The sequence below is a fragment of the Mytilus californianus genome, unplaced genomic scaffold (assembly GCF_021869535.1).
Source record: "Mytilus californianus isolate M0D057914Y unplaced genomic scaffold, xbMytCali1.0.p SCAF_10, whole genome shotgun sequence".
In the NCBI taxonomy this organism is placed as follows: Eukaryota; Metazoa; Mollusca; class Bivalvia; order Mytilida; family Mytilidae; genus Mytilus; species Mytilus californianus.
This window is the reverse complement of record NW_026262582.1, coordinates 78,698,235-78,725,727: the sequence shown is the minus strand read 5'-3', so window position 1 is coordinate 78,725,727 and position 27,493 is coordinate 78,698,235. Positions and strand designations below refer to the sequence as shown.

The 27,493-nt window shown below is 31.6% G+C and overlaps 1 protein-coding gene across 1 annotated transcript; it reads right to left on the bottom strand.

Moving 5' to 3' along the window:
- Positions 1-1,823: 1,823 nt before the first annotated feature.
- LOC127718588 (transcriptional regulator QRICH1-like) lies at positions 1,824-3,701 on the bottom strand. Its single transcript, XM_052224654.1, has one exon. The coding sequence runs from the start codon at positions 3,509-3,511 to the stop codon at positions 2,225-2,227; it is 1,287 nt and encodes a 428-aa protein (XP_052080614.1). The 5' UTR covers positions 3,512-3,701; the 3' UTR covers positions 1,824-2,224.
- Positions 3,702-27,493: the final 23,792 nt, after the last annotated feature.

Genomic DNA, 27,493 nt, shown 5'->3' with positions numbered 1-27,493 from the left:
CGTTGGAGGCTGTACGGTTACCTATATATAGATTCTTACATTGATACCAGTGGATTATCGGATTTATCCAATCGAGATAGTTATATTATTGAATTTTAAAGTCCGAGCCTTGGATAGCTATCTCGCTGATATACCACTTCTTTTTATTTTTTTTATCCTGCAAACGGCCAACTATTGTACAAATAATGGGTACACAGATAACATTTTGCTTTATTTACAACATGTACAATAAAAGTCTTCTGTTAAGTGTTGCCCGCTTTCATGTTGAGCAAGCAGTAATATGGATATGTTTTGTGTGCAACAGTATATTTTGGGGTCCTCCTCACGTTCCCCGTTTCGTTTCAATTTCTCTGAAATCAGAGGCAATGAATTGGATTCAATCAATTAACGCTCAAGTACTGGGTGGAAACAGTCAGGATAAAAACAATATATGCACATGTATTTTATACTCGCTGCAAAACAATGGAAAAGTTTAACAAGCCTCGCTTTTTGTCTGTTTCTTAAATGGTATAAATAATTTTTATATTTACATGTACCAACAATGTACATGTGTATTGTATATATTTAATGTGTTTATGTTACTGAATTTTATTGTATAGTGATGTGTGGAAAGATTAACTAACTTCAATTTATTTTTAATACATAGTAAAGAAATATTATTTCTGAAATAATTAAAAAAAAAAAAGGGTGTTCCTGGCTGGTATGTCATATTGTGCTGAGCGTTTTATTTACATGCCAGTACATATGATGTGCTGTTTTGGAGCACTTGCTTTCATCAGAATTTAAACACACTCTACATTGTACATCAGAGAATTTGGAGTTCTAAGTACAATGTACATGTATATCTTATCTCTAAAATTTTCTTGATTTTTGTTTATTCCATTTTGATACATGTAGTTAAGTTTAATTAACGTGAATCTTGATACTTTTCCTGGATTTTTGTAGTTTATTGTCAACAGTTAAATTTAAAATATCAAACATGCGACTTGACTTGACAAGCTTTGCATTTTAATTTCAAAATTAACTTTCTTTAAAGTAGTAATATTGTATCACACTGCATGTAATGGTAGAATCTTGATAACACAGGATTAATATAAAAAAGAAGATGTGGTATGATTGCCAATGAGACAACTCTCCACAAGAGACCAAAATAACACAGAAATTAACAACTATAGGTCACTGTACGGCCTTCAACAATGAGCAAGTTTATTTTGATTTATCCACCTTGATTTATTTTATGTAACTGTTCATGTATGTGATATTGTATATACTTGGATCATAGACATATATATATTTAGTATTAACCTGTTTAATATGATTATGCTCAAATCCTGCGTCATCAAGTTTTTGTAGCATAAATCTTCTTGCAGAATGGTTTGTAAGGCGTCTATTGCCTGAGTCATTTTCACTTTCATCATTGTCATCATGTTGATCTTCTTTACTTTGAATTATCCCTATTATACATGTATGAACAAAAACGGTTAAAAATTTGAAACAAATACATGTCACATGAAATAATTTTTTAATCATTACCTACACTTGTTTGTTGATATTTTTAACTGATTGTTTTTAAAATTTAAAAGTTAAGACTTAAAATGGTATCCTGCTTCTGTTTAGCTGATAACAAATTTTTGCTTTTTAAAATATAATAACTGTTTTATCACTAACAGTGCTTCAATTGTGTTAATTTATTTAAATTTTATTTAACAGTCTGGTGTAATAAATTAAATGAAATTTTATTTCAATTGCTGTATAAAAGTAATATTGTTGTATTGTAGAAATATCTGTCTCAGGTTGCAGATATATGTAGATAATTTGTCAAGATGGTGTGTGAACTCAATTTTTTATTGGTCAAAATTCAATATAACAAGTTCATTTTTGTTATTTATCTGTGACATCACAAAAAGAGAAGACCATATAGAAAGTACACTTATTTTTACAGATCATTGTAAAAGAAATATAGATTTTGTCTGTATGTCCTCTAAATATAATTTCATGAACAGATTCCACCAGTGAATGTTGTTAAATACATGTATGATAATTTTTCACTCTCGACAGTTAAATTTTAAATATTTAAAACACTCGGCAAGCCTTGTGTTTTAAATTTTAAAATTTGACTGTCTCGAGTGGATAAATATCTTATCACACTCAATGCGTTGGTAGATTTGATATATAATTCATATGTAAAATAGGTAAATTCAGTATAATACATGTACATGCAGTATTAAACAACCAGTTTTAATACATGAATGCAAAGAAATTTACCTGCAGCAGTTGCCATCTTTTTCATGAATTTGCCTAATTTGTTTATGCCTATGGGTTGGCTCTTGTACCAGAGGCCAGATTTTTCCCTATTTGTATTTTCTTGAATGTAAAAAGGATCAGTTGGATTTGAAAACTTGAGCGGACGTTTTGATCTATATAGTTTATAGGCATGTACAGGACATTTCAACTCATTTTCTGGATTTGCCCATGCCATTTGTGGGATGTCTCTCTGGTCTCTTAGACTTTTGCCTGTTCTTGTTTTTGTGTTTCGTTCATTCATTTGAAGATATTCTAATCCTGATGAATTGTCCCTTTGAATTTTGACGTCACCCCATGTCATTTGGTGGTGTTCTGTGACTCCCCTTAGACCAAAATAAACAGTGTTAAAAAACCATACGGTGTGTAGAAGTGTGGTAGGATAGTCAACCCCAATTTCTCCCGACTGAAACAGCTTCTCTATATCCTGGTCACAGAGTGTCTCTGCCTTTTTATTACCGTTCCCTTTTCCCATTTTTTTAAGTTCCACCTGTTTTGCTGTGAGGACATCTTTTACTTTCGAAAACTCAGCACTTTTACTTATTTGGTAGCCATAATTATGTTGCCTCAAATACCTGTCGAAACTACAGAGCATTCCTTTAAGGGATGCTGGTTCATACTGGTCTCCATCATCTTTCCTTACTGATATTAGAAATTGACACAAAATTTGATTTAATTCATGGGGTGGGATGGAATATATTTCTCTTGTTTCCAATTTTGTAACTAAGAATTGCTGTAATGATTGTATGTCACTTTGTGTCTTTCTAGCGGTATTTTTATTTTCCTGGTCTAGTACAAATGTGTCAATACTGTCTTCAGGAATGGTCACAAACTGTCTTTTTTGGGTTTTGGAAGACTGTTTAGGAAAAGTGGAATCTCTGTTGGATACATGTATAGGTTCAGCAAAATACATAACATTATCATCACTGAACTCATCAGTGGGGCAAGGGTCTATTGCTGGAACCAGAGTTGGTAATTTCTGTTTTGTGATGGTGTGTGTTGTTGTTATTTCTGGTTCAATGTTTTGAACACTGTCTTCTAAAATATCAAAACGATATCTGGCCTCTGTGATAAGTTTCCCAGAATCAAGTTTGATATCCCAAAGTGGGAAATCAAAATTTATAGTTTTTCTTAAAATTATCCCTTTATTCCCGCCAACAAGCTTTACTCTAACCCCGATATGCGGGTCATTGTTGATTTCTAAAGCCATATTTGTTTTTATTGTTGAAGCAGACGATTTCGCGAGTTTGTTTATATGTTGCTATGTTGTTATTGATAAATTCAGAGAAATTCGAACGGAAAAGTAGTCCCGGCGGGTTATGACCTTTAGCTTAACCAATCATCTGCTGAGATCACCGGCAACCACACGTTGATTAAATTTGTTTATACAATGGGTGCAGAAAGGGATAAATTTACGAAGAATTAGAGAAAGTCTTATACACGTACATAATCTACATCCACCACCTTACCCGGGGTATATAAAAGCTAATAACCGTACATAATCTACATCCACCACCATACCCGTGGTATATAAAGTCTAATACACGTACATAATCTACATCCACCACCATACCCGTGGTATATAAAGACTAATACACGACTATAATCTTCATCCACCACCATACCCGAGGTATATAAAGGCTTATACACGACTATAATCTACATCCACCACCATACCCGTGGTATATAAAAGCTAATAACCGTACATAATCTACATCCACCACCATACCCGTGGTATATAAAGACTTATACACGACAATAATCTACATCCATCACCATACCCGTGGTATATATAGTCTAATACACGACGATAATCTACATCCACCACCATACCCGTGGTATATAAAGTCTAATACACGTACATAATCTACATCCGCCACCTTACCCGTGGTATATAAAAGCTTATAACCGTACATAATCTACATCCACCACCATACCCGTGGTATATAAAGTCTAATACACGTACATAATCTACATCCACTACCATACCCGTGGTATATAAAGACTTATACACGACAATAATCTACATCCATCACCATACCCGTGGTATATAAAGTCTAATACACGTACATAATCTACATCCACCACCTTACCCGTGGTATATAAAAGCTAATAACCGTACATAATCTACATCCACCACCATACCCGTGGTATATAAAGTCTAATACACGTACATAATCTACATCCACCACCATACCCGAGGTATATAAAGGCTAATACACGACTATAATCTACATCCACCACCATACCCGTGGTATATATATATATATAAAGACTAATACACGACTATAATCTACATCCACCACCATACCCGTGGTATATAAAAGCTAATAACCGTACATAATCTACATCCACCACCATACCCGTGGTATATAAAGACTTATACACGACAATAATCTTCATCCATCACCATACCCGTGGTATATATAGACTAATACACGACGATAATCTACATCCACCACCATATCCGTGGTGTATAAAGTCTAATACACGTACATAATCTACATCCACCACCTTACCCGTGGTATATAAAAGCTAATAACCGTACATAATCTACATCCACCACCATACCCGTGGTATTTAAGACTAATACACGACAATAATCTACATCCACTACCTAACCCGTGAAATATAAAGGCTAATACACGTATATAAACTACGGTTTGCGTTATATCGCCAAGGTTTGCGTTATAACGCAAAAGGTTTGCGTTGTTTCGCAAATGTTTGCGTTATAACGCAAAGGTTTGCGTTATAACGCAAACATAGGAAGAAACATTAAAAAAGTTGTGTGGCGCTTATACGCTTCCGTAACATGGTGCGTTTAAAAATATGAATCAGTGATGAAAGTCCTGATATAGGTTCAAATCACCGTACGTATCATGTTTTCGGTTTTTTTTTTTTTTGTTATAATGAAAGCTGTCGTATATAAAAACAAACTCTTTAATGTCAACGTGTTAATAATAAAACATATACCTTTAAGTACTTGCTCTTCATCAATTCGTTGAATAGTTTTATTAATGTTAAATATATTTTTGAACAGATAACGATACAAAGATCATGTTTTGAAATAGTAAATATGTGTTGTATAACGAATGATTTCTGTAAATACGATTAAATGAAAAGCCACTACTTGTCGTACACACGCTGCAGTGCAAGATAAAACAATTGACTATATTATTCGCAAAAAAAAGCAACAGTAGTATACCGCTGTTCAAAAGTTATAAATTGATTTAGAAATTACAAATCCGGATTACAAACTAAAACCGAGGGAAACACATCAACTATAAGAGGAAAACAACGAAACAGCAGAACACTGAAGTGCAATGAAAACTAACGACAATGGAACATACACAGAAACGAACTATTTGATAACAAATGTCATATTCCTGACTTGGTACAGGAAATTTTAAGATAAAATAGTGGGTTGAACCTGGTTTTGCGGCTGTTATCCTGTTTCATTAGATTAATTCAGCTATATCACGGAAAGCATATTAAAGATCCTAGTCACATGATTTACCTTTGAAGTTATTGTAAATCCGACCATATTTCTTGGAACATCGACCTCGTAATGCATTTATTCATATTTACACTAAGTCACAATGTTACGATTGGGTCATTGTATCTTCATATACAAAATAATGATATTTATTTTATGCAATTCGTTTCCCACTAAGATGAAAATAAATAGCAATGTTTAAAATCCTTACCTTTGTCAATAAAGTAAACGTAAATCATGAATCCAAACAAAAGACAATTCATATTGCGATATATCATTCAACCAGTCTGTTGATCTAAATATGATTACAATTATTTGAATCCAATTGATCAGGTATTATTTCTAACTAAGTGTAAATTACTCTTTTTTAACCATATACAGGATTCTTCATGACCAATTTGTCAACTACAAAGTAATGCTTACTACACAAACAATACTCAGATAGTTTACGCTGAACTAAACAATCAAGTTTCGTATTTTATTTGTACATCAAATATTAAAAAAAATTACATCAAGTTAAAAGTGTCATTTTATTGTAACGTGTATGATAAAGTGTTATAGTATTCTTTTATTTGTCTTTATAAATATTACTTTTACTGTTAAGTCTGTTTTTTTAGATATCCATTCGACGTGACTCTGTACTTATGTATGCCGTCATACTTTGAACGACAAAATTATCTTATTTATTAATATTACTTTTCCTGTTAAGTCTGGTTTTTTGTGATATCCATTTTACGTGACTCTGTACTTATGTATCCAGTCATACTTTGAACGACAAAATTATTTTATGTCTACCTGTGCGAATTTCAGACGAGCAAATTTACGCCAGTACTTAATACCTTCCATCCTTTATGGGTGGATTTTACATAGATAAATAAAATCGTATAATAAAAAAGCAAAACGAGGATGTTACATTTGATGTATACCTTTTTGTTCTTTCTCGTTACATTTGTTTGTTTTAATAGTGATTAAGATGATAACACAATGTTGAATGCTGTACCCCTATTTTTGACATTTTTACCTATTGTGTCTGTTTGTTTTATTTACGCACTGTTGTCAATATAATGGAGTTTGATGAGACTGTCATACAAGTGAAAGGTTTAGCTAGCTATAAAACCAGGTTCAATCCACCATTTTCTACATAACAAAAATGCCTGTACCAAGTCAGGAATATGACAGTTGCTATCCATTCGTTTGATGTGTTTGAGCTTTTGATTTTGCCATTTAATTAGGGACTTTCCTTTTTGGAAATTTCCTCGGAGTTCGGTATTTTTGTAATTTTACTTTTTATCGTGACTCGGTATAAATTATTCAAATATGATCTCAATAAGGTTAATGTGACGGAAAAAATCTTAAATTAGATACTTTACTTCATATTTGACATTTATATTGGAAACCTAATCTTGTTACACATTGTAAAATATCCTAGGTATCCCTTTGTATCCATGAGTAGTAGTGCTCTGTATTCTATTTTGTGTGTTGTTTTATAAAAAGGGGTACACACATTTTAATATGGTATTGCTCTCGTACTGATTGACCTATCAAAATTAAATAAACTACATATACTATCATATTCTTCTGACATTAATGCATCAAGACTATTTTTTATAGTTCCAACATTATTTTAGGTTTAAAAAAATAATAATGAATTTCATCATTGTTTCATTCAATCACGGGTATTAACTTTCCTGTACTTATTTCTCCTTTGTTATTTATGTCATGTTGACAAAACTTTACCAACAATATCCGTGTATGATGTCATATATTATTGCACAGCTAAATCATAAATATTAATATTTTTTGTCGGTAATTTGTGCAGAGAAAGACATTTTTTATAATTTTCTTCCATGTTGGATGCAAGGGCATTCGTCACTAATCTCTGTAAATCTAGCATAGATATGACCAGCTGAATTTGTGCATCATTCCCAGAGCATGATTCAACAGAATTTGTTCTCTTTATTTTTTGAAGACACCTAATTGTCCCTTAAAAAGAGGGGCGAAAGATATCAGATGGACGTTCAAAATCACAGATCGAAAAAACCGACAATGTCATCGCTAAAAAAGAAAAAGACAAATAGACAAACAATAGCACACAACACACAACACAGAAAACCAAAGTTAAAGCAAATATATTCGTTTGATCTGTGTTTCATTTAAGTGATCCTGATTCAATTTAAAAGGTCGCATACTTCCATTAGTTAAATGTTCCTTATACCAGATCGCAATAAAAGCAAATCATTATTATATTTACTTTTGTATTCAATCATCAAACTGGTAATATGTTTCAGTATTTTTAAATACAGTTTATACAAAGGTATCACTACTATCCGTAGAAATTTATTAATATGTATTTCACGTGTTGATTATCTATTAAATACGATGCGTCATATAAGGAAGAAGAATACATTTATTTTTTTTATTTTTTTATCGATTTCTAACATAAGATATTAACAATTGGATCAGGTTTTTAAAAGCATTTCAGAATACTATAAATGTAATGTTTAGCAGTCAATCATTCCAACATTCAAGATTATATAAAATATCCAATCCTACTTGTGTCTCCAGTCCACATTTTGCTGTATGCCTATTTGTCAATGAAAGTTCACAATTTCTGCCTCAAATGGTCAGTTAAGAATTCTTGTCACAACAGTATCATCCCTTACCATATATCTGACATAATTTAGCTAATATATGAGCTAGAGTGTTAAAACAAAGCCATAGTTGTATGTATGCAGATACCAGTCTGATGTATACATTTTCTTAAAATTTTATAGAAATGACTGCTAACATCTGATTTTTGCATAACTTCCAAGCACAGTTATTGTTTTCTATATAAAGACCTTTAAAATCATAAAATCATAGCATTTCCAAGTTAAATTATTGGTTTTATGACCCAGGGGGTAGGCAATTTTCTCTGTTTTTTTACCCTGTGGCCTCAAATTTCCTAAATTATTCTGCTGTTTCTAGCAATATGGAATATTTAGTACATATTCAGGATAGAACACACTATTGTCAGTTTTGTTAAGATATTTTGTATTTCTAGCTTGTATTTTTTATGCCGCGGTGACAAAAAAGCAGATTTAGGTGTTACAGCTTACTTTTGGGTTATCGACAGGACAAAAACACCCCACCACTAATATTCAGAAAGGAAATATGAGTTTCAATGACTGCGAAGAGTAGATATAAGCAATTCTAAACAATTTAACTTACAAATATGCATGTATTATGAATTTATTTTGCATTTAGGGCTTTAAGTAAACTATGCATACTGTAAACTGTGAATTTATGCTGAGTCATCATAGTTAAGGCCCAGGATTTTCTCAATCTTGATGAAATATTTATAAAATTTCATAATTGAGTTAATTTCTTTAAAATTTGTGAGATAAACCAAATTTGGTTATTCTGTATGTTCTCGTTTTTCACCCAATAAAGGTTGCATTTCTGTAAATATTGACAATGCAATTTCCAATAGGAACTCCTTTTACGGCTAAAACTGTACCACTTTTACTATGCAGTATTGGAAAAAAATCATATCCTAGAATGGAAAGTTTATATGCACTACAATTTTTTTTTAAAGGTCAAAATAAAGGGCTATGCGGCATATTTTCAACGTTTATATGCCCCGAACTTCTTAGAGTTTTAATTAAAACTAAATTTCTTAACTATCCCTACCTTGACCGTAGGATTACCACAGATTTCAATATAAACAATATGCATATGTATATTTACTGGTAACAAGTCTATGAGATGAAGCATAGAGATCATAACTAGGAACCAGTATGTAAACAAAATTAATTATCTATGAATATTCTATATCTCCCCAGCGTGGTTTGAGAAACAGCTGCATTTACAAAGTGCAACCTTAAAGGCATAACATTGTGCGAACATAAATACGTTAATATCTTTCCATGGGGACCAGTGAGTTGTCAATGGTACATATACCATATCATACATTAAGCGTTATTATTGCAATTCTTTAGTTATATTAATATTGGAATTTAAAGGTAGACAAACGTGATAGCATATGCTAATGATCGCTTTATTATATGTTAAATCTCATGCTTTCGATATTCTAAGCTTTACTTCATACTGTGTAACATTACAATAATATTTACCTCAATACGTTAATGTACCCGCTATAGCCATATAATATTATAATTGAGTGCACTGATGTTTACGTTCATTTACATACCAACTAAAATGCATTTGTATCTGAAAAAAAATTATGTTTTTTGTTTTCATTTATTAATCAATGAACTTTTGTAGTACAAAAGTTAAAGTATAACTCACGAACTTCAATATTTATCAGAAAAAAACCCAGTAAAAATGATGTTTATGATACACTTAAAATGAATGAACATCACGCTTGACTCCAAACGATTTTAAAGCACGATATATATCAAAGAAAAACGATTCACAGAGAATATGATGAACATGAATATATTTCTGTATATTTATGTAACACTTGACACCAATTTGCACGTCCTTTAGAAGTTTTACCGGAAACTAAAACATTAAATGTATCGATTCGATGGCATGTTATACTTTCTAAATTTTCGACAAAGTCTTCAGTTGGTTTTCAAGTCCACCGACCACGTCAAGGTCGGAGACCACTGGCAGGGTTTTTTTCATTTATTTTAATTTCAAAATCATTTTGTTTATTTATTCAGTTATTTGCTAAGAGAGAGGGAAAACAAACAACATCTAAACGTTAAGTAATAAGCCACTAGCAGCAAACACACGCAAGATTGACATTGAGATTAATACTTTAAAAATCATCATCCTCTTCATTGCAATCTTCTAAATAATCTTATCAAGAAGCTGGATTCTACAAGCATTACTGACCTGACAACCACAAACGCTAGTGCATGACAAAATGTGTTGCCTTTTCATGTACAAACATTATCCTGTAAAAAGTTAGAAGACATTGACCCTCCAAAATATACTTGATTTATGGAGCTACATGTATTCCCGGTTGTCCATCCATATTCCAGAGCTGATTTGAGTGGTGTGTTGGAGATATGAGCATTGATCCACACGTACACTTGAAAACTCTAAAAGTATTTTGTCTGAATGTTGCCTCTGAAGTAGGTAGTTTTACTAAAAAAAACATCCTTATATAGCGCTGACTTCACTCTCAGTGTATTAAGATAAGCATGAACTGATTAATCCATGCCTTTGGAGTCATACAGATCAGCGATAAATTGTCTTCTTACTGCATTAGGTGTTTTAATATCAGAACCAGCTAGATTTGTCAAACTTTGATATCTGAATGGGTGTTGTTTCATCGCCTGATATACATGTACTCTCTTTAACCAATTACGAAGAAAGAAGACGTCGTGTCGCAATCTGTGCTGGTAGTCCTGTAACCTTGCATTAAAGTTTCATTAAGATTTTTCCAACAATATGCATGAGGCAGCTCATGAAGAGCCAATGCTAAACTGAGAGGGGGTGTACTGGTCTATATGCAGGGATATCACACACTCCGCTAAAGCCATACATTTCCACACAGTATCACATAGGAGTGAGTTGTAATCGTTCTTCATATGAACAATTGTCATCTATTAACCAGGCAAGCAAATTTATCAAAGACGTAGGTATGAATTGTAAAGCTGTGAAGATAGAAACTTCTGAAGGAGATGGATAATATTCATTTGAGATTGCGAGTGATCGTAAACTGCTTCTCAAAATTGTTGACGTACCATGAAGAGTTTGGTCTTTCTGATGTATGGAATCATTTACAAAACTTGTTTCCATCTTTGAAATTTTAATTCCAGTTTTAAAAAAAACTGGCAGCGCGAATAGCCTACATGTAGGCCCATAATCCCAAATTGAGCTACTGAAAGTCCTATTGGATCTATTATGGGTAAATGGATATTGAACAACAATGATATCACCGAAGTGATTTTCCAGTGAGTGATGCAGCTAAACAGTTTTATATCTTATTCTCATTTCTTGTGGAAGGAGTGAACAATATGTATCTAGTAAACGCGACAACGAAAATGCTTTCTTTATCACCAACAGATTTTCTAGTAGACTTTCTGTTAAGTTTTGGAAATCAACGTCATGCTCCGACTAATTTCAATCATCAAAATCAAGTTGTTTTTTTTTCAGTTCAGCATGTTTTTGGCAAAGCATGCTGAATGATACAGTGCGCGCTTGTCACTGAAGTTATCTATCACATATCTTTAGAGGGTAAACTTACCAATGAAAGTCAAGACTTGTCTTTTGTGGCATCTCATTTCTAAAATATCATCGACACGTTCAATAAATTTGACTCGCTTTTATTGCTTATCTCACTCAATAGACTCGATTCGCTTTAATTAGTTATCTCGCTTGTATGAATGTAAGACCAGTCTAATAGTAACGCCATAGAGCGTGTTTTAACGCAATTTGATTTATGCATGAAATAATTGTGTTTTGCACTCGCTGTTGAGAATTGGTTTTTCCGTAATTGAAATGTTTCCATTTTTTTTACTTGGATAGGCTTTATAACACGACCTTTGATTATTTATTTGTTTTAATGGAATCATTATACTGGCATCAAAATCATCATATAGGCGTTGATAAACAGTTCCATGTCTCACATCTATCTATTTTTCGGATTTTTTTCGGCGGTGCACCAATGTGTTTTAAAACTAGTCTTTTCGAAAAACTCAACAAGAAAAAATAAACACCACAAAAGTAACTATAAACAAAAAATCTGTACTAAGTCAAAAATTTAGACACAAAAATTGAAATAAACCTTTGTTCTTAAGTACAAAAATGAAGAAAATACATAGTTTAATTCTTTCTAAAAAAACAACCAATCATGAGTCAGGGAAAAATAGGAAAAGGGAGCACAACACGACTTATTGAGACGAAAATTTCATAGGAAAACGAGTATTATAAAAAGGCCCGTAAAAGTTAATTTGTATGCTCTTTCAAGCTTTTATTTATTAAAACTTCTTACATATTGGTTGTTCCACTATTTTTTGGGGTAAATTGAATACTTGTGATATATATATATATATATATATATATAAGAAAAGTAATATACTTTGACAGACGGTAATATTGAAAAAAAGTGTCACATACATTTTAAAATCGTCCAATTCACTTAATTCATATGTTCATGTGATATAAAAGAAGAGGGACAAAAGATACCAAAGGGACAGTCAAACTCATAGATCGACAACGCCATCGCTAAAAATTAAAAAGACAAACAGACAAATACTAGTATATATGACACAACATAGAAAAACTAAAGTCTAAGCAACACGAACCCCACCAAAAACTGTGATATTAAATTAAAGCTGATACATTTCTGTTTCATTTAACAACAAACAGATTGATGATAAAATCATTCGGGAATTTTTATAAGCGTTCCCGTTTTTGAAAATGAAATGAAAACAATCGGAAAGTCACACTTTATCGCGATCTTACAAAAAAAACTGCACCGTAAGAAAACTCTACGACAGGGCTAAAATGAAAGTATAATGTTTACTCTATCTTCATGTGAATTTGCAGCCGTGAGGTATTTCGGTCCATTAAAATCTATAAATAAGTGATTTTTTCTTGATTTGTCACTCCACTATAGCATGTATCCATTAATTCCATATTGTTCAATACAGAGAGAATTTTTTTTTCAGAGAGAAAGAAAAGAGAAAAGAGAAATTATTAAATAAATAAAAAACAAAAGCAAACAAAATAATATAAAACAAAACTACTGAAAAAAAGAAATCACTAAAATTTGAATTTTTGGCAGCAGTATTCCATCAAAACTAGCGTGTGGCTTAAGTTAAAACACTAAATAAATATGGCAAAGTTGGATTTCCATTGTAAAAAAAATCAAATAAACAAAAAAAACAGATATAACAAATCGTACATGTGGTTTTGCCAAAGAACAAGATCAAAAAACAACATATAAAAATATAGTATATAAAGCATATATGGTGGTGTGTAGAAGGCTAAAACAATATACACAGTAACATTACATAGAATAATGCTAAGTTGTTTAAGTGTAAATTATTCTAGTAATGGAAGCCAGGGGTCCCAGCAGAGGTTAGCAATGTGAAGAGGCTTTGTTTTAAAAAAAATATATTTCTTAGTATTAGATTTTCCTTTAGATAATATTTCATCTCTGCAAAATTTACTTGATTGTCACTCTATTATGTTCTATAAGTAAAGAATTTTGATAATAGTATTATCACATTCTTTATTTTATTTTCTTCTGTTTTTCCAAAACTTCCAATAAAATTATAGCCATGTTAAATAGAATAATTATTTGTGTTTGGTTATAAATTCAGTCACCGAGTATTATGTACAGATCTGCTATTTTATGGCATGTCCAAAATATGTGTTCAATATCTTCGGTAACTTCATTGCAGACAGTGCATTTATCGCTGTTTTATTTTTATTTTAAATTAAAAAAAAATGTGTGCCCAATATTCTGTGTATTATTCGATACTGGAACCAGTAACGTTTTAAGCTTGTTGTGGTTTAAAAAGACATGTTATGCACGGTTCTAATCAAAATCGATTTTTGTCGACAAAAAACGACCTTCGGAAAGAAAATTTCACAAAACTACATGTATATAAGATATAGTAGTAATAACTACATCCTTTTGGTGAAGAATTTTAAAAGTGTGAACTATAACTGTTATTATGATAAAAATATAATTGCAACTGGTTTATTAAAACAAATGTATTGAAATGCAATCACACAACTTCTACAAATACAATATACGTTAGTATAATACAAACAGTTCTTTTCTGCATCTTATAAAGAGACCTGCTTCATAGATGACATATCCCAAAGTCATAGTAAAGGGTGGCTGATAAAATGTATTTCTTCATGTTGTGTCCATATTTTTTAAAAGACATTCGTCATGAACTACAATAAAAAAAAATCAATAAATAAAATATAGTACCCATTAGCAAGTTTTGGGCGTATATCTTGTTTCACAAGAATTTGTTTTAGAAAACAATGAACGCATCTAGATTAATGTGATTTTTTCTGTGATTTCAAATTTGAAAATTGTGAAAACAAAACTTTACGACATAAGACATAATTTCAGCTTCCTAATTTTGAACTTTCCATTTCTATGTAGCAACATTTCAACTATACAAAAAAGATGTGGTATGATTGCCAATGAAACAACTCTCCACAAGAGACCAAATGACACAGAAATTAACAACTATAGGTCACCGTACGGCCTTCAACAATGAGCAAAGCCCATACCGCACAGTAAGCTATAAAAGGCCCCGAAATGACAATGTAAAACAATTCAAACGAGAAAACAAACGGCCCAATTTATGTACAAAAAATAAACGAAAAACAAATATGTAACACATAAACAAACGACAACCACTGAATTACAGGCTCCTGACTTGGGACAGGCACATACATACAGAATGTGGCGGGGTTAAACATGTTAGCGGGATCCCAACCCTCCCAACAACCTGGGACAGTGGTGTAACAGTACAACATAAGAACGAACTATAAAAATCAGTTGAAAGAGGCTTAACTCATTAGATGGATACAAATACAAATACTACAAATACAAGTGGACGTGGCCGGGTACTTGTACATCCAAACAACAAAAAGACACTAAGTACAGATCTGAGAGTACTCGCAGTTACTGACAGCTAGTTCAAAGCCACTAACAACTAATATAATAAAAAAAAATAATGCATCTAAGAATAAATTATCAATCCGTACACATCCAACATCCAATGGATTTAGTGTAAAGACGTCATAAACAGTCAGAGAAAAACATGACCTTGTGCAATGCCAAGATACAGGTATCGACAGATTGTAGATCCATAAATGTGTATATGTATATAACAATAATGTTTAGTTTGCTTTTAATTTACTGATAACAAAATCAATATTAGTACCAATAAAAACAACATTTAATGATCTAATTACAGTGTTGAATTGGTAATCTTTTAGAATAAGTTTATTTAAAGGATCGATAAGTTTACCAGGATCGTTTCTAAATTTCCGGCCACGGTAAACAATATTGCCGTAAAAATGAGGATGTGCAATCCCGTTTGAAATAAGTACAACCAAACTTCAAAACCAAATCTTTATATCTGTGGAAGAATTTAGTAAAGGTTTTAAGTAATTTGTGGTAACGAAATCCCTGGCTTAATAATTTACCAATAATACATAGATATCGTTCGTTAAAATCAAAAACGTCACAACAGACACAGGCATAGCGAACGAGTTGTGAAATATAAACACCGTATGATGGTGCCAAAGGAACATCACCATCCAAAAAGGGAAAATTTACAATAGGGAACGAAAAATCGTCCCTTTTGTCGTAAATTTTAGTGTGGAGTTTCCCGTGTAAAACCAAAATATCTAAATCTAGGAAAGAACAGATGTTACCGTTTGAATTTGATTTATTTAAAGTAAGTTCCTTTGGGTAAATTTCGGCAGTATATTGAGAAAATTCTTGATTATTTAGCGAACAACTATTATCAAGATAACGGTAAGTGTTGTTGAATTTATCAATTAAATGCAATTAAGACGGGTCTTTATTGAGTTTGGTCATAAACTGTGATTCATAACAGTACGAAAACAAGTCTGCTATTAAAGGGGCGCAATTAGTGCCCAATAGTAGTACATACAACCTGTCGATAAACTTTGCTGCCGAAACGTATGTAAATATTATCAAGGAGAAAATTAACAGCTTCAATCATCTCATCACACCTCCAGTAAGTATATCTAGCATATTTACCTTTCTCATTAGAGAAGAAGGCTTTAAATGAGTTGCAGCAAATATTTTTGCATTCAGATTTACCAAACGTCCATTTAATTAAATAGTCAAATTTTTGTTTGATAAGATTGTGTGGAAGTGTAGTGTAAAGAGTAGAAAAGTCAAAACTGTCAACAGAATCAAAAGGACCACCAAAAGCACGTAATTTATCTAAAACATCCAAAGATTTTTTTACACTCCAAAATAGTTAATTCCACTATTTTCATATATTTTATTACAAAAGTTTATGATAAGCTCTTTGATAGTAGTTAAGGAACTTGTTAAAAGCACTGAAAGATTAGTCGTAGAACACTTACTAGAGGCCGAGATGAAAAGACATTTTACTGGTTTGTTGTGTAGTTTAGGTAACCATGCAATACATAGTAGGGACCTTCAAATGTTCAGAAGATGCCTTAAGCTGTGATGTGGTTATGATATGTTTGTTAACTATATGACTCTCTGTGGAGCGCACGGACTTGAATGTAGATGAATTTAAAATTTCATTCTTAAGAACGTCCGTGAAGTATTTACGGCATACCACCACCATATTGTTGGCTGCTTTGTCTGCCGGTACAAACACAAACCGCTTTGAAAGTTCTTGAAGTTTATTTCTTATTCTGGAAATAGGCGTATTATGTACTCTATTATTTATTTCTAAATTATTTTCAAAATGTAATATTCTATTATCTACCACATTCATAAATTTTTTTAAATAAGAATCAAGAGATTTTTTATCAGATTTTTCCCGTTTACACCACTTTTTACAAAACGAGGAAAGAGCATCTTTGGTTACCTGACGACACTCTTTCCAATCTTTTTTAGATGGAGGACGATGTTTTGGTCCTTTTTTCAAAAAGTTTTTTACCTCTCTGTCCTGGATGATATTGAGGTCCCCCCGTAATAACATGGCCATAGGGAACATATATAAACTTCGACGATTCACAGTTTCAAGTTAAAGGAGTATTATTTTCTACATTGACGTCTGATGTTACCGGCGTATAATTAAAAAAATAAACTTCTGCTGGGTTTGTTGTATGTGTATGAAATAATAGGTGGTTGTGTGTTATCAAAATAGGGAGGTATGAAGTTTTGAACGGTAGAGTCATTAAATATACTAGATAAGTTGATAAATCAATACCTCTGCTAATATATTTAATTTTTAGAAAATGACGTTTATGATCTTCAGGTTTGTCGATACGCGGGAACAGCCTATGGTGGCAAAAAGCTGTAATCATACGCGAATATTCATACAGCGGGCTGAAGAAAGAGATGGTGTCACACTCCTTGAAAATATCATTTAATTTACTAATTGGTATTTGACCCAGTTTACATAATAATTGATGCCTACCATTGTTTTATAAATATAGATAGGAGATTACCAAGTGTATAATTTATACGATGTTTAATTCGTTGATTTCGATTGATAATTTGCCATGAGACCTATTATTTCGTTGTCTTTTATCCATAATATTCATGTTATCAATAGAAGAAGTTGTAGATATGTTCCCTTGTCCAAGTATATTGTCATTTAGACACAGGGGATAAGCTGTTTGAAGTCGTTTAATCCAATACAGTTCGATAATTTTACGGGAATCTTCAAATTGTTTATGCGATTGTCCTTGTTGTTTCTGAATCGCTTCGAGCGGTTGAATTCTAATAAATTAAATATTGTGGTTGTGTTTACCTAAATGTTGATAAATTATACTTTTGAATTTATTAGGTTTTCGGAAGCGGTATAGATGTTCCTGTGTTCGCTTAAAAAACTCCAGTCCTGTTTGTCCTACATATTGTATACCACACTTTGGCTTTGTTCATGTAACCAGATAAATGAGGTTTTGTGTTTTTAATGTAATGTCAAAGGAAAAGGAAAGCGAAAAAGCTCTCCCGTTCATTGTTGACCTTACAGTATTATCAAAAGATAATCTAGATCAGGTTTGTCATTTTCTGGCATTGCACCAAGATATTTGTGGATATCCACGTGCATTTTTATTGAATAAACTGTCTGCAGCAGCATTAACACCTTTGACACAATTATAAAAAGTGCTAAATTTAGATGGGGAATTTCGATTAACGGCGGTTGAATTAATATTTGGAATGAGGTTTTTAGAGCAAGTGAATATCCTTGAAGGATTATTGTATAATGTTTTCTTTCCAGTTCGTAAAATCATGATTAATTAAAGTGTAATGAGAAAAATAATAAATGAGGCCGAAAGTCATAACATTGAATAAGAGTTAATGAGAAAAAAAAAATGAGGCCGAAAGTCATGACATTGAATAAGAGATCAATAATAATAAGTTTTATAATAATATGCCTGCATAACAAGTATATCCCACCAGTTGAAACGATATTCCCAGGGCTTGTATTTTTTATCATGATTTTTTTGGTAGAGGGTTGCTGCACACAGAAAAGCTATTAAACCAGGAGTCCCAAGTGGTAAAATTGAAATCAACCCTTCGTAAATTTTAGGGACACCATCATGATTTGGTTGATCGTTATGGAATATCCGTCTCACAGATGATAGCGGACATGTTCATAGTGTCGTAACTTAAATCTCATTCACTTCTCACGCATGTGACTTGCACAGTTTTCATCTCACTTCTCTTTCAGTAGATAGTTTATATTTGTTAAATCATAGGAGTTTACTATGTTAATCAATACAGATGGTTCATCAGGTCTTTTCACTTTTCCGTTGCTTTTATTCTGATTATCATTTTCATCTTCCGCCAAATTGTTTTCTCGCGCGGTGTTGTTGTTTCAAAAGATATCGCATATATTTGTTGATACATGATGTCGAACGGTTTATACGCTATTGAAAGTGACCCTGTTTAACATAACGCATTGCTTTGTAATTGTTATATCCCCGAACACTGTTTGTCTTGTGCGTTTTACTCCTTCGCAACCGTAAAAGATTACGACACATTTATTTTATCAAACTGCTCGTTATATCCTCAGGTTGTCGATAATAATTTGATCGAAGAAACCTGAACAAACCACATGAGAGTTATTCCCCTTTATGTATTTGACCTAAGTGATATGTAAAAAGTAAAATCACAAAAATACTGAACTCTGACTTGATGACCGTGCAATAGTAATAGTAATAGTAACTCATAAACCATAAGTGATATAGACCAGGGTCTTTTGATGTGAGGTCCTTGGTCAACCAAAAGAAAAATGAGGTCAAGGTAAAAGGTCAAGATCATATTTGAATATTTCACTTGTGCATTTTACTCCTTAGAAACTTATTTATATCGACACAAGATCTTTTCTATATTGCAAGTTGCGATCTGTGGTTATAGAATTTTTTTATAAAGCGATAGGATAACAATTACTTGTTTTACTTAAGGTTAAATTAAACAAATCTAGGATTTGAAATATATACTTAAGTCTGAAGAGCATAGGTTAAGGAAAACAATAAGCTAAAAATACTGATAGTTTATGGAGCTCCTTTTCGAGATATTTTAATTTTATAAAATGGCGGGAAAAGGCTGACTCGGACTTTAACCTTATATTTGCATTGGTATTATTTGGGTTTCAAATCGAAAGAAAAGAAATCTATAATCTGCTTAAATTTTGGTAATGACCTTGTATGAGCTAATGAAGTTTCATATGAAAAGAAGAATGGCTGTTATATGGCAAAATGATTTACCCTTTATCGTAGGAAAACAAACAAGGTGTCCGAACATTTAGCAACAATTCAGTGTGTCCTTTTAAAGCTCTGCCGTAAATCGTTTCTCGTTATCTTGCTAGTTCCTTGAGTTTGATCCGAATTAAAGATTTATACTTACTAAATCATCAAAAGTAGTTTTGTTTTTTTTTTCTTTTTGAACCTATCTTTTAAAAAAGAATATCAATGAATTAACGATTGCACAAACAATACGAAAAAAACATGTTAAGCAAGGAAATGTTTAGTTATCGTAAACTTGATATAAAACTAAAAACATGTGCAATCTTAAGGTGTCGCCCATGTTGGAGAAAGATTTATTGATTTTTATAGAAAAAAAAAAAAAAATCATCGAAATGCTTTCGTTTACATTTTCGTTTTATATTTATTTTGTTTGAATCAAGAGAGAAAGAATTCAAAACGATTATAGAACCATTTATGATGTCCAAGGTCAATCAGTTTTGAAACTGTATTGAGGAAATATTCGTTGTTATAGCAAAGAACATTTAGAACATTTCGCCATGTATCATTAAGACAGGGAAGTACAGTTCTCGCTAGCGACTATTTATTCTAATATTTTTTTTTTGCAATTCTTTTGAATAGTCGCTTTACTGCCCTGTTTTATTGTAGATTTGACAACATAATGTTTCCTTTTGTTTACACGATTTTTGTATGTTTGTTTTTTTTTCATCGTAATTCTATTTGCATGTATAAAATATATTTCATTGATTTATTAAATAGTAGACAATGTGCTTGTTGATATCATACGAATGGAAAGCAACTGTCCTATTCCTGACTTGGTACAGGCATTTCTTTATATAGAAAATGGTGGAATAAAACTGGTTCTATAGCTATTTTTTATAACAAAATTAAAATAAAAATATTTATTGAATCAAATTATAGGGCTCGTTTCCTAGCATACATATATATATATATATATATATATAGTATTAAAACAGCACAAACAACATTTTCCAAATGACCAAAAAAGTGAAAAGTATATTTTAACAAAACGCCTTTGACTAACAGGTCGAACAACTGATGTTCTTAAACCCTGCTGACTGCCATTGACGATTGCCAAATAAATTGATCACGTGATGTAACATTGATCTTAATTATTAATTAAGCACCAAATACCAAACAGAAAACAACAAACTAGCGGAGAAGATGGTATACCGCAAACATGAGGTGGAAAATTTGTACACCATATCCGGATTTTGACAATTAATGTCTCTTCAGTGATGTTAGGGATCGAAACTGTATTTGGAAGGCCATATAATGTACCTCAATTTAGGGTAGACTCTTGAATTTTCAACAATCGAAATAGGATGAAAGGATCATATAAACCCGACGAAAAAATATAAACAAGTCTAAATTGAAAACAACGTTCAAACCTAGCATTGCGTTGGATAAAAACCGCAATTGTTTATATTTTATCGTTTGGGCTTGTATTATATTTTCCTTCGGGTTTTTATGATCCGTTCATTCTATTTCGACTCTTTAAAATTCAGGAGTCTACATCTCGTGATCAATTTATTTGGCAATCGTCAATAGCAGTCAGCAGGGTTTAAGAACATTAGTTGTTCGACCTGTTAGTCAAATGCGTTTTGTTAAAATATACTTTTCACTTTTTTTGGTCATTTGGAAAATGTTGTTTGTGCTGTATGTAGACTCCTCTACCAAGAAATTTGTTTTACATGCACACGTATAAAAATTGCGGTTTTTATCCAACGTAATCATAGGTTTGAACGTTGTTTTCAATTTAGATTTTTTTATATTTATTCGTTTGTGCTTGTATTATATTTTCCTTCGGAAATCCGTTCATCTTATATCTGCTCTTTAAAATTCAAGAGTCTACCCTAAATTGAGGTAAATTATATGGCCTTCCAAATACCGTGTCGATCACTAACATCACTAAAGGGACATTAATTGTCGAAATCCGGATATGGTGTACACATTTTTGCACCTCATGTTGGCGGTATACCGTCTTCTCCGCTAGTTTATTGTTTTCTGTTTGGTACTAAATTAATAATTAAGATCCATGTTACATCTCGTGATCAATTTTTTTGGCAATAGTCAATGGCAGTCAGCAGGTTTTAAGAACACCAGTTGTTCGACCTGTTAGTCAAATGCGTTTTGTTAAAATATACTTTTCACTTTTTTGGTCATTTGGAAAATGTTGTTTGTGGTGTATTTAGACCATTTTACCAAGAAATTTGTTTTACATGCACACGTATAAAAATTGCGGTGTTATCCAACGCAATCATAGGTTTGAACATTGTTTTCAATTTAGACTTGTTTATATTTTTTCGTTTGGGCTTGTATTATATTTTCCTTCGGGTTTATATGATCCGTTCATCCTATTTCGGCTCTTTAAAATTCAAGAGTCTACCCTAAATTGAGGTAAATTATATGGCCTTCCGAATACCGTTTCGATCCCTAACATCACTGAAGGGACATTAATTGTCGAGATCCGGATATGGTGTACAATTTTTTGCACCTCATGTTTGCGGTATACCATCTTCTCTCCTAGTTTATTGTTTTCTGTTTGGTACTAAATTAATAATCAAGATCCATGTTACATCTCGTGATCAGTTTATTTGGTAATCGTCAATGGCAGTCAGCAGGGTTTAAGAACATCAGTTGTTCGACCTGTTAGTCAAATGCGTTTTGTTAAAATATACTTTTCACTTTTTTGGTCATTTGGAAAATGTTGTTTGTGCTGTATTTAGACCCCTCTACCAAGAAATTTGTTTTACATGCACACGTATAAAAATTGCGGTTTTTATCCAACGCAATCATAGGGTTGAACCTTGTTTTCAATTTAGACTTGTTTATATAGTATTAATTATACAATAATTTTTTAAGATATATTACATTAAAACTAAATGATTAAATAACTATAGTCCATACCAGATGGTGTTTGAAATAAATAAAAAAGAGTACTAACCCTTTCTAATACATAAGAAAATAAACTACTTCACTACTACATGTATATTAAGTTTCTGGAATGCAAATTTTCTCTTATTTCAAAACAAGTACTTATAAATCTTGAGAATGACATATTAACATTTTCAGACTCTGATGACATTATCCAAATAAATTGATATACTTTGAAATATAAGGGAAGTTTTTACATTGAATGCATGCTTAATTAAGAATAAAATTTCGTTCCTTTTCATATGCAGTGCATTCCATTAAAAAATGAAACTCGTCTTCAAATTGCATATTTTTACACTGCTCACAAAATTTGTTATCTTTATCGATTTTTTTATATCTACTTTTCTCAATAGCTAACTGATGAGCACTGCTTCTGAATTGAGTTAAGATTTTTCGATACTGAAATTTATTAACTTGACATAAATATGCTTCCCTTTTGAAGATGTTTTTAAATTTGAAATAAGTCCGCAATTTTCCATTTTTAACATTTGCATTATCGTCTATAGTATTTTTCCAGTATATCCTTTATCTACTAATCAAAATATCTTTAACCTTTCCAATGTCAAAACTTTTCATATCAACACCAATACATCTTAAAATATATACACTATTGTAATACCAAGATGACTTATTACATTATGTATAGTAGGAGGGATCAAACACATATATACACTAGAAAGGGGAGGCAACAAGAAAAGTGAAGTCAGTCCAGGTTCAGGCAATTTTGTTTCGGAAAACAATTTACCAAAAAATTTTGTTGCAAGAAAGGTAACGATGTTTTAGCAAAGTAATATTCTTTCTTCGCGCTGACTTTACTTTAACAATTTCTTCAATTTGAATCGTTATTAGTTTGTATGCATTATGTATCTGTTTCAACCTCAATATCGGTCTTACATGGAATACCGGAAATAATAATTTGTAGGATTCCATGAAAGGATTATATTATAATGACCAAAACGATGCAAATATCTTAAATAAACATTCATCAAGTCTTTCTCCAATCCGCACTTAAGGCTTACAAAGAGTTGATTATTTTAATAATCTAACCTGTTTTCTGCACGAATTTTTAGTGTCTTTGACTAAAAAACAAATTGATAAAAAAGAAGGCAAGAACAACAAAATATAGGACACGTTTGTTCCCCTTATTGTTATCTATTCAAAATGTGTTGTGGTCTACGTTTGTAATGCACCGAAGTCGTTATCAGCCGGGCAATCGTAATAATATCGGGCTCGCAGCATGGTTTGTCGTGGTATGATCGAAGTGGGAACTTATCTTTCACAAAAAGAGCGTGGCGCCAACGCAAGCGGATGGAGAGGTAACGCAAAGAAACATCAAGAACAGCTATTTTATGCGTATTTGAAGCGTAGCAGTGTGTGTTGCTCTTCACACTAAAGACAGTTTTCAATTTTGTTCATGATCTCGCTACGACTGTTCAGGTCATGGAGATCGTAGAGAGCATAGTAGAATATTTATCCAGTGTCAAGGGGCATATGAAAATCGTTTATTCTGTAGAATTCAGCTTGTTCTGAAGGGAAGCTTTTCATTGCAAGAAAATTTTTTATTATGCTGACTTATTTGAGAATACATAGATTATTCAAACATAAAATTAAGGATATTTCTAGTTCAATGTTCATCATATACTTAATCATGATAATGTATCACCACTTGATGACATAAACATTCAGTACATACAGAGTATGATTATGCACAGTATAAAAGAAACAATCTAAACGTATAAAATACAAGTTGCATTTCATTCAGAATTATTAGAGACTTTAAAATGTATTTCAAACAACTTCCTATATTTCATAACATTAAATAAAATAAGGTGCTGAATATTAAAGCATGTCGTTATTTTGAATAAAATACACAAATCCATCCTCTATAAATTTTCAAAATCTACATTACTTTTCAATGCTAAACTATATAAACACATAGGAATCTTCACATATAGCTGGCGTGATAAGATCACATGTTTCACCTCTTTAATCTTATCATTACATGAAAAACATATTCTTTTATATACATCTTATTTTCGAATTCTTAATGTCCTGTGGTTAATTTCACAAAATATCTTGATAGAAAAAAATACTCTTGAGTGGTGAATATTTCAGTATAAATACGATCAATATTTGTCATAGGATCGTTTCTGAAAAGAGCACCTGTTTCTGTTCTTCATGGAGATTCTTCCTAATCTAGATGAGATATTCTAAGACAGATACGCATCATTTCACGAAATTAAGTTTTGACAACTAATAAGTTTGTAACTTTTTATCACGGAGTCTTCTTGATCGTCCCACTTTTAAAATTACAGGTGAAAGAGCAATGAAATTATATGGCACTTTCGGGAAGTTGTTTATTGGAAAATAGGGAAATTTAATGTTGGACAATCGGGACTTGTTTTGATAAAATTTATTTGTGTAAGTATGCAGATAATTACAAGTTACTTATCATTGTAACTTATACAATTTTAAATAAACGTTGACTAAAGTTTGTTTTTCATCTCTTAGTCTTGTGATATTTTGTTCAAATATTGTTCAAATTAAAACGATATATTAGAAACAATAGATATGTGGACCATCATAGGAGATAAAAAGAGACTCCAATAACTTTAATTGTTATTTGAACACATATATATATATACTAGTATTTGTTTTCAAATTGACAGGTTTTATGTTGCTTATAGCTCAAACTAGTGCCGGGGCCGTGTTTTACTTGCAGTGAGGTGAGAGTTTATTTGCTCCTTATCTATTATATTTTAGATTTTGAGTTATACCTCGACAAGTCAAATTTGCATGCAGAATCTGTGAAATAACACATTTACTCTACCTTGAATTTAAATGTTTCTTTTAATTTATATATCTCACATATATTTGACATGATATGTTATATAAAAAAATGTTGATGAGATATTGATCATGTTGACTAAGATTTTGTTATAGTATCATTTTTGTTCCGATTCATGTTGTGATTTAAAAAAGAATTGATCAATAATTATGTTAAAATCGGCAGAAAAATTATTATAAAATATTCAAAGAACAGTAAACGTAATTGTGTGATATTTCGGATATGCAGATAAAATGTCATCAAAATCAAAATCACACAAAAACGTTAAATTATGTGGTACATTTGGGAAGTTGTTTATTGGGCAATTGGGAAAATTAAAAGTTGGACAATCAGGACTTGTTTTGATAGAAGTTGTTTGTGTGAGTATGCAGATAATTACAAGTTACTTATCATTGTAACTTATAAAATTCTAAATAAAAGTGGAAAAAAGTTTGTGTTTACATTTTTTAGTCTTGTGATATTTTGTTAAAATACTTTTCAAATTTGAAACAATATATTAGAAACAATAGATATGTTTACACTCATAGGAGATAAAATAGACTCCAATTATCTAAATTGAGATTTGAACAAATATATAATTTGAAATATTTAAACGTTTTAAAGATAAAATGAAAATGAAAGAGAAATACATAGGTATAAGAATTATTTCGCATTTTACGAAGTTTCGGGTATTTGTTTTGAAATTGACAGGTTTTATGTTGATAATAGCTCAAACCTGTGCTAGAGGTCGTCTTAAAATTGAAGTGAGGTGAGAGTTTATTTCCTTCGTGTGTAATGCATCACAGTGTGCTTTTTCTATTATATTCATAAAAAACAGAAATAAAACATATTCCATGTAAAAAGTTTGATCATAAAATTGTTTAAGTAAACGTTCAATTCAAGCGACAACAACGGTAAAGGTTCATTAATCACTGAAATAGAAAATCATAAAGTTAACATAAAATCGAACAAATGAACAGCTTTATTTTCTACTTTAGAATTTATCAATAATAACGTCAAAATCAACATAAAAATAATTATAAAATATTCAAAGCAAAGTCAACGTAACTGTGCGATATTCCGCATATGCATATAAAATTTCATCACAACTCGTTAAATTTGCATTCAGAAATACATTTAAGAAAATCACATGTTTTGCCAATACAAAAAGATTTCAGTAATATATCAGCATAGCACTTATATGTATCTTTTAAAATGAGAGAGTATTTCAAAAAGGTTGGTAATATTTTAGGAAAGCCTTAATATGACACGTCAATAATATCGAATGTAAATAGTGTGTTTGAGCTGGGTCACTTATTTGTTTATTACATTTACTGTAAGTCAGACTATCTGTCCACAAGTTCAATTGCCATTGTCATTTATTCTGGTCTATATTTCAGCAGTACATCAAGTACACCTGACCTTTTCAGAAATTTAAGCATTATTAAACAACAACTATGTTGTCCTTCTATATCATTCGAAAGTTCAAACGCTTTAAATAGAAGTGCAAAGCATGCCAC

What these genes read in the sequence shown, in the direction of transcription:
- LOC127718588 (XM_052224654.1), bottom strand. Translation starts at nt 3,511, where the DNA reads ATGGCTTTAGAAATCAACAATGACCCGCATATCGGGGTTAGAGTAAAG.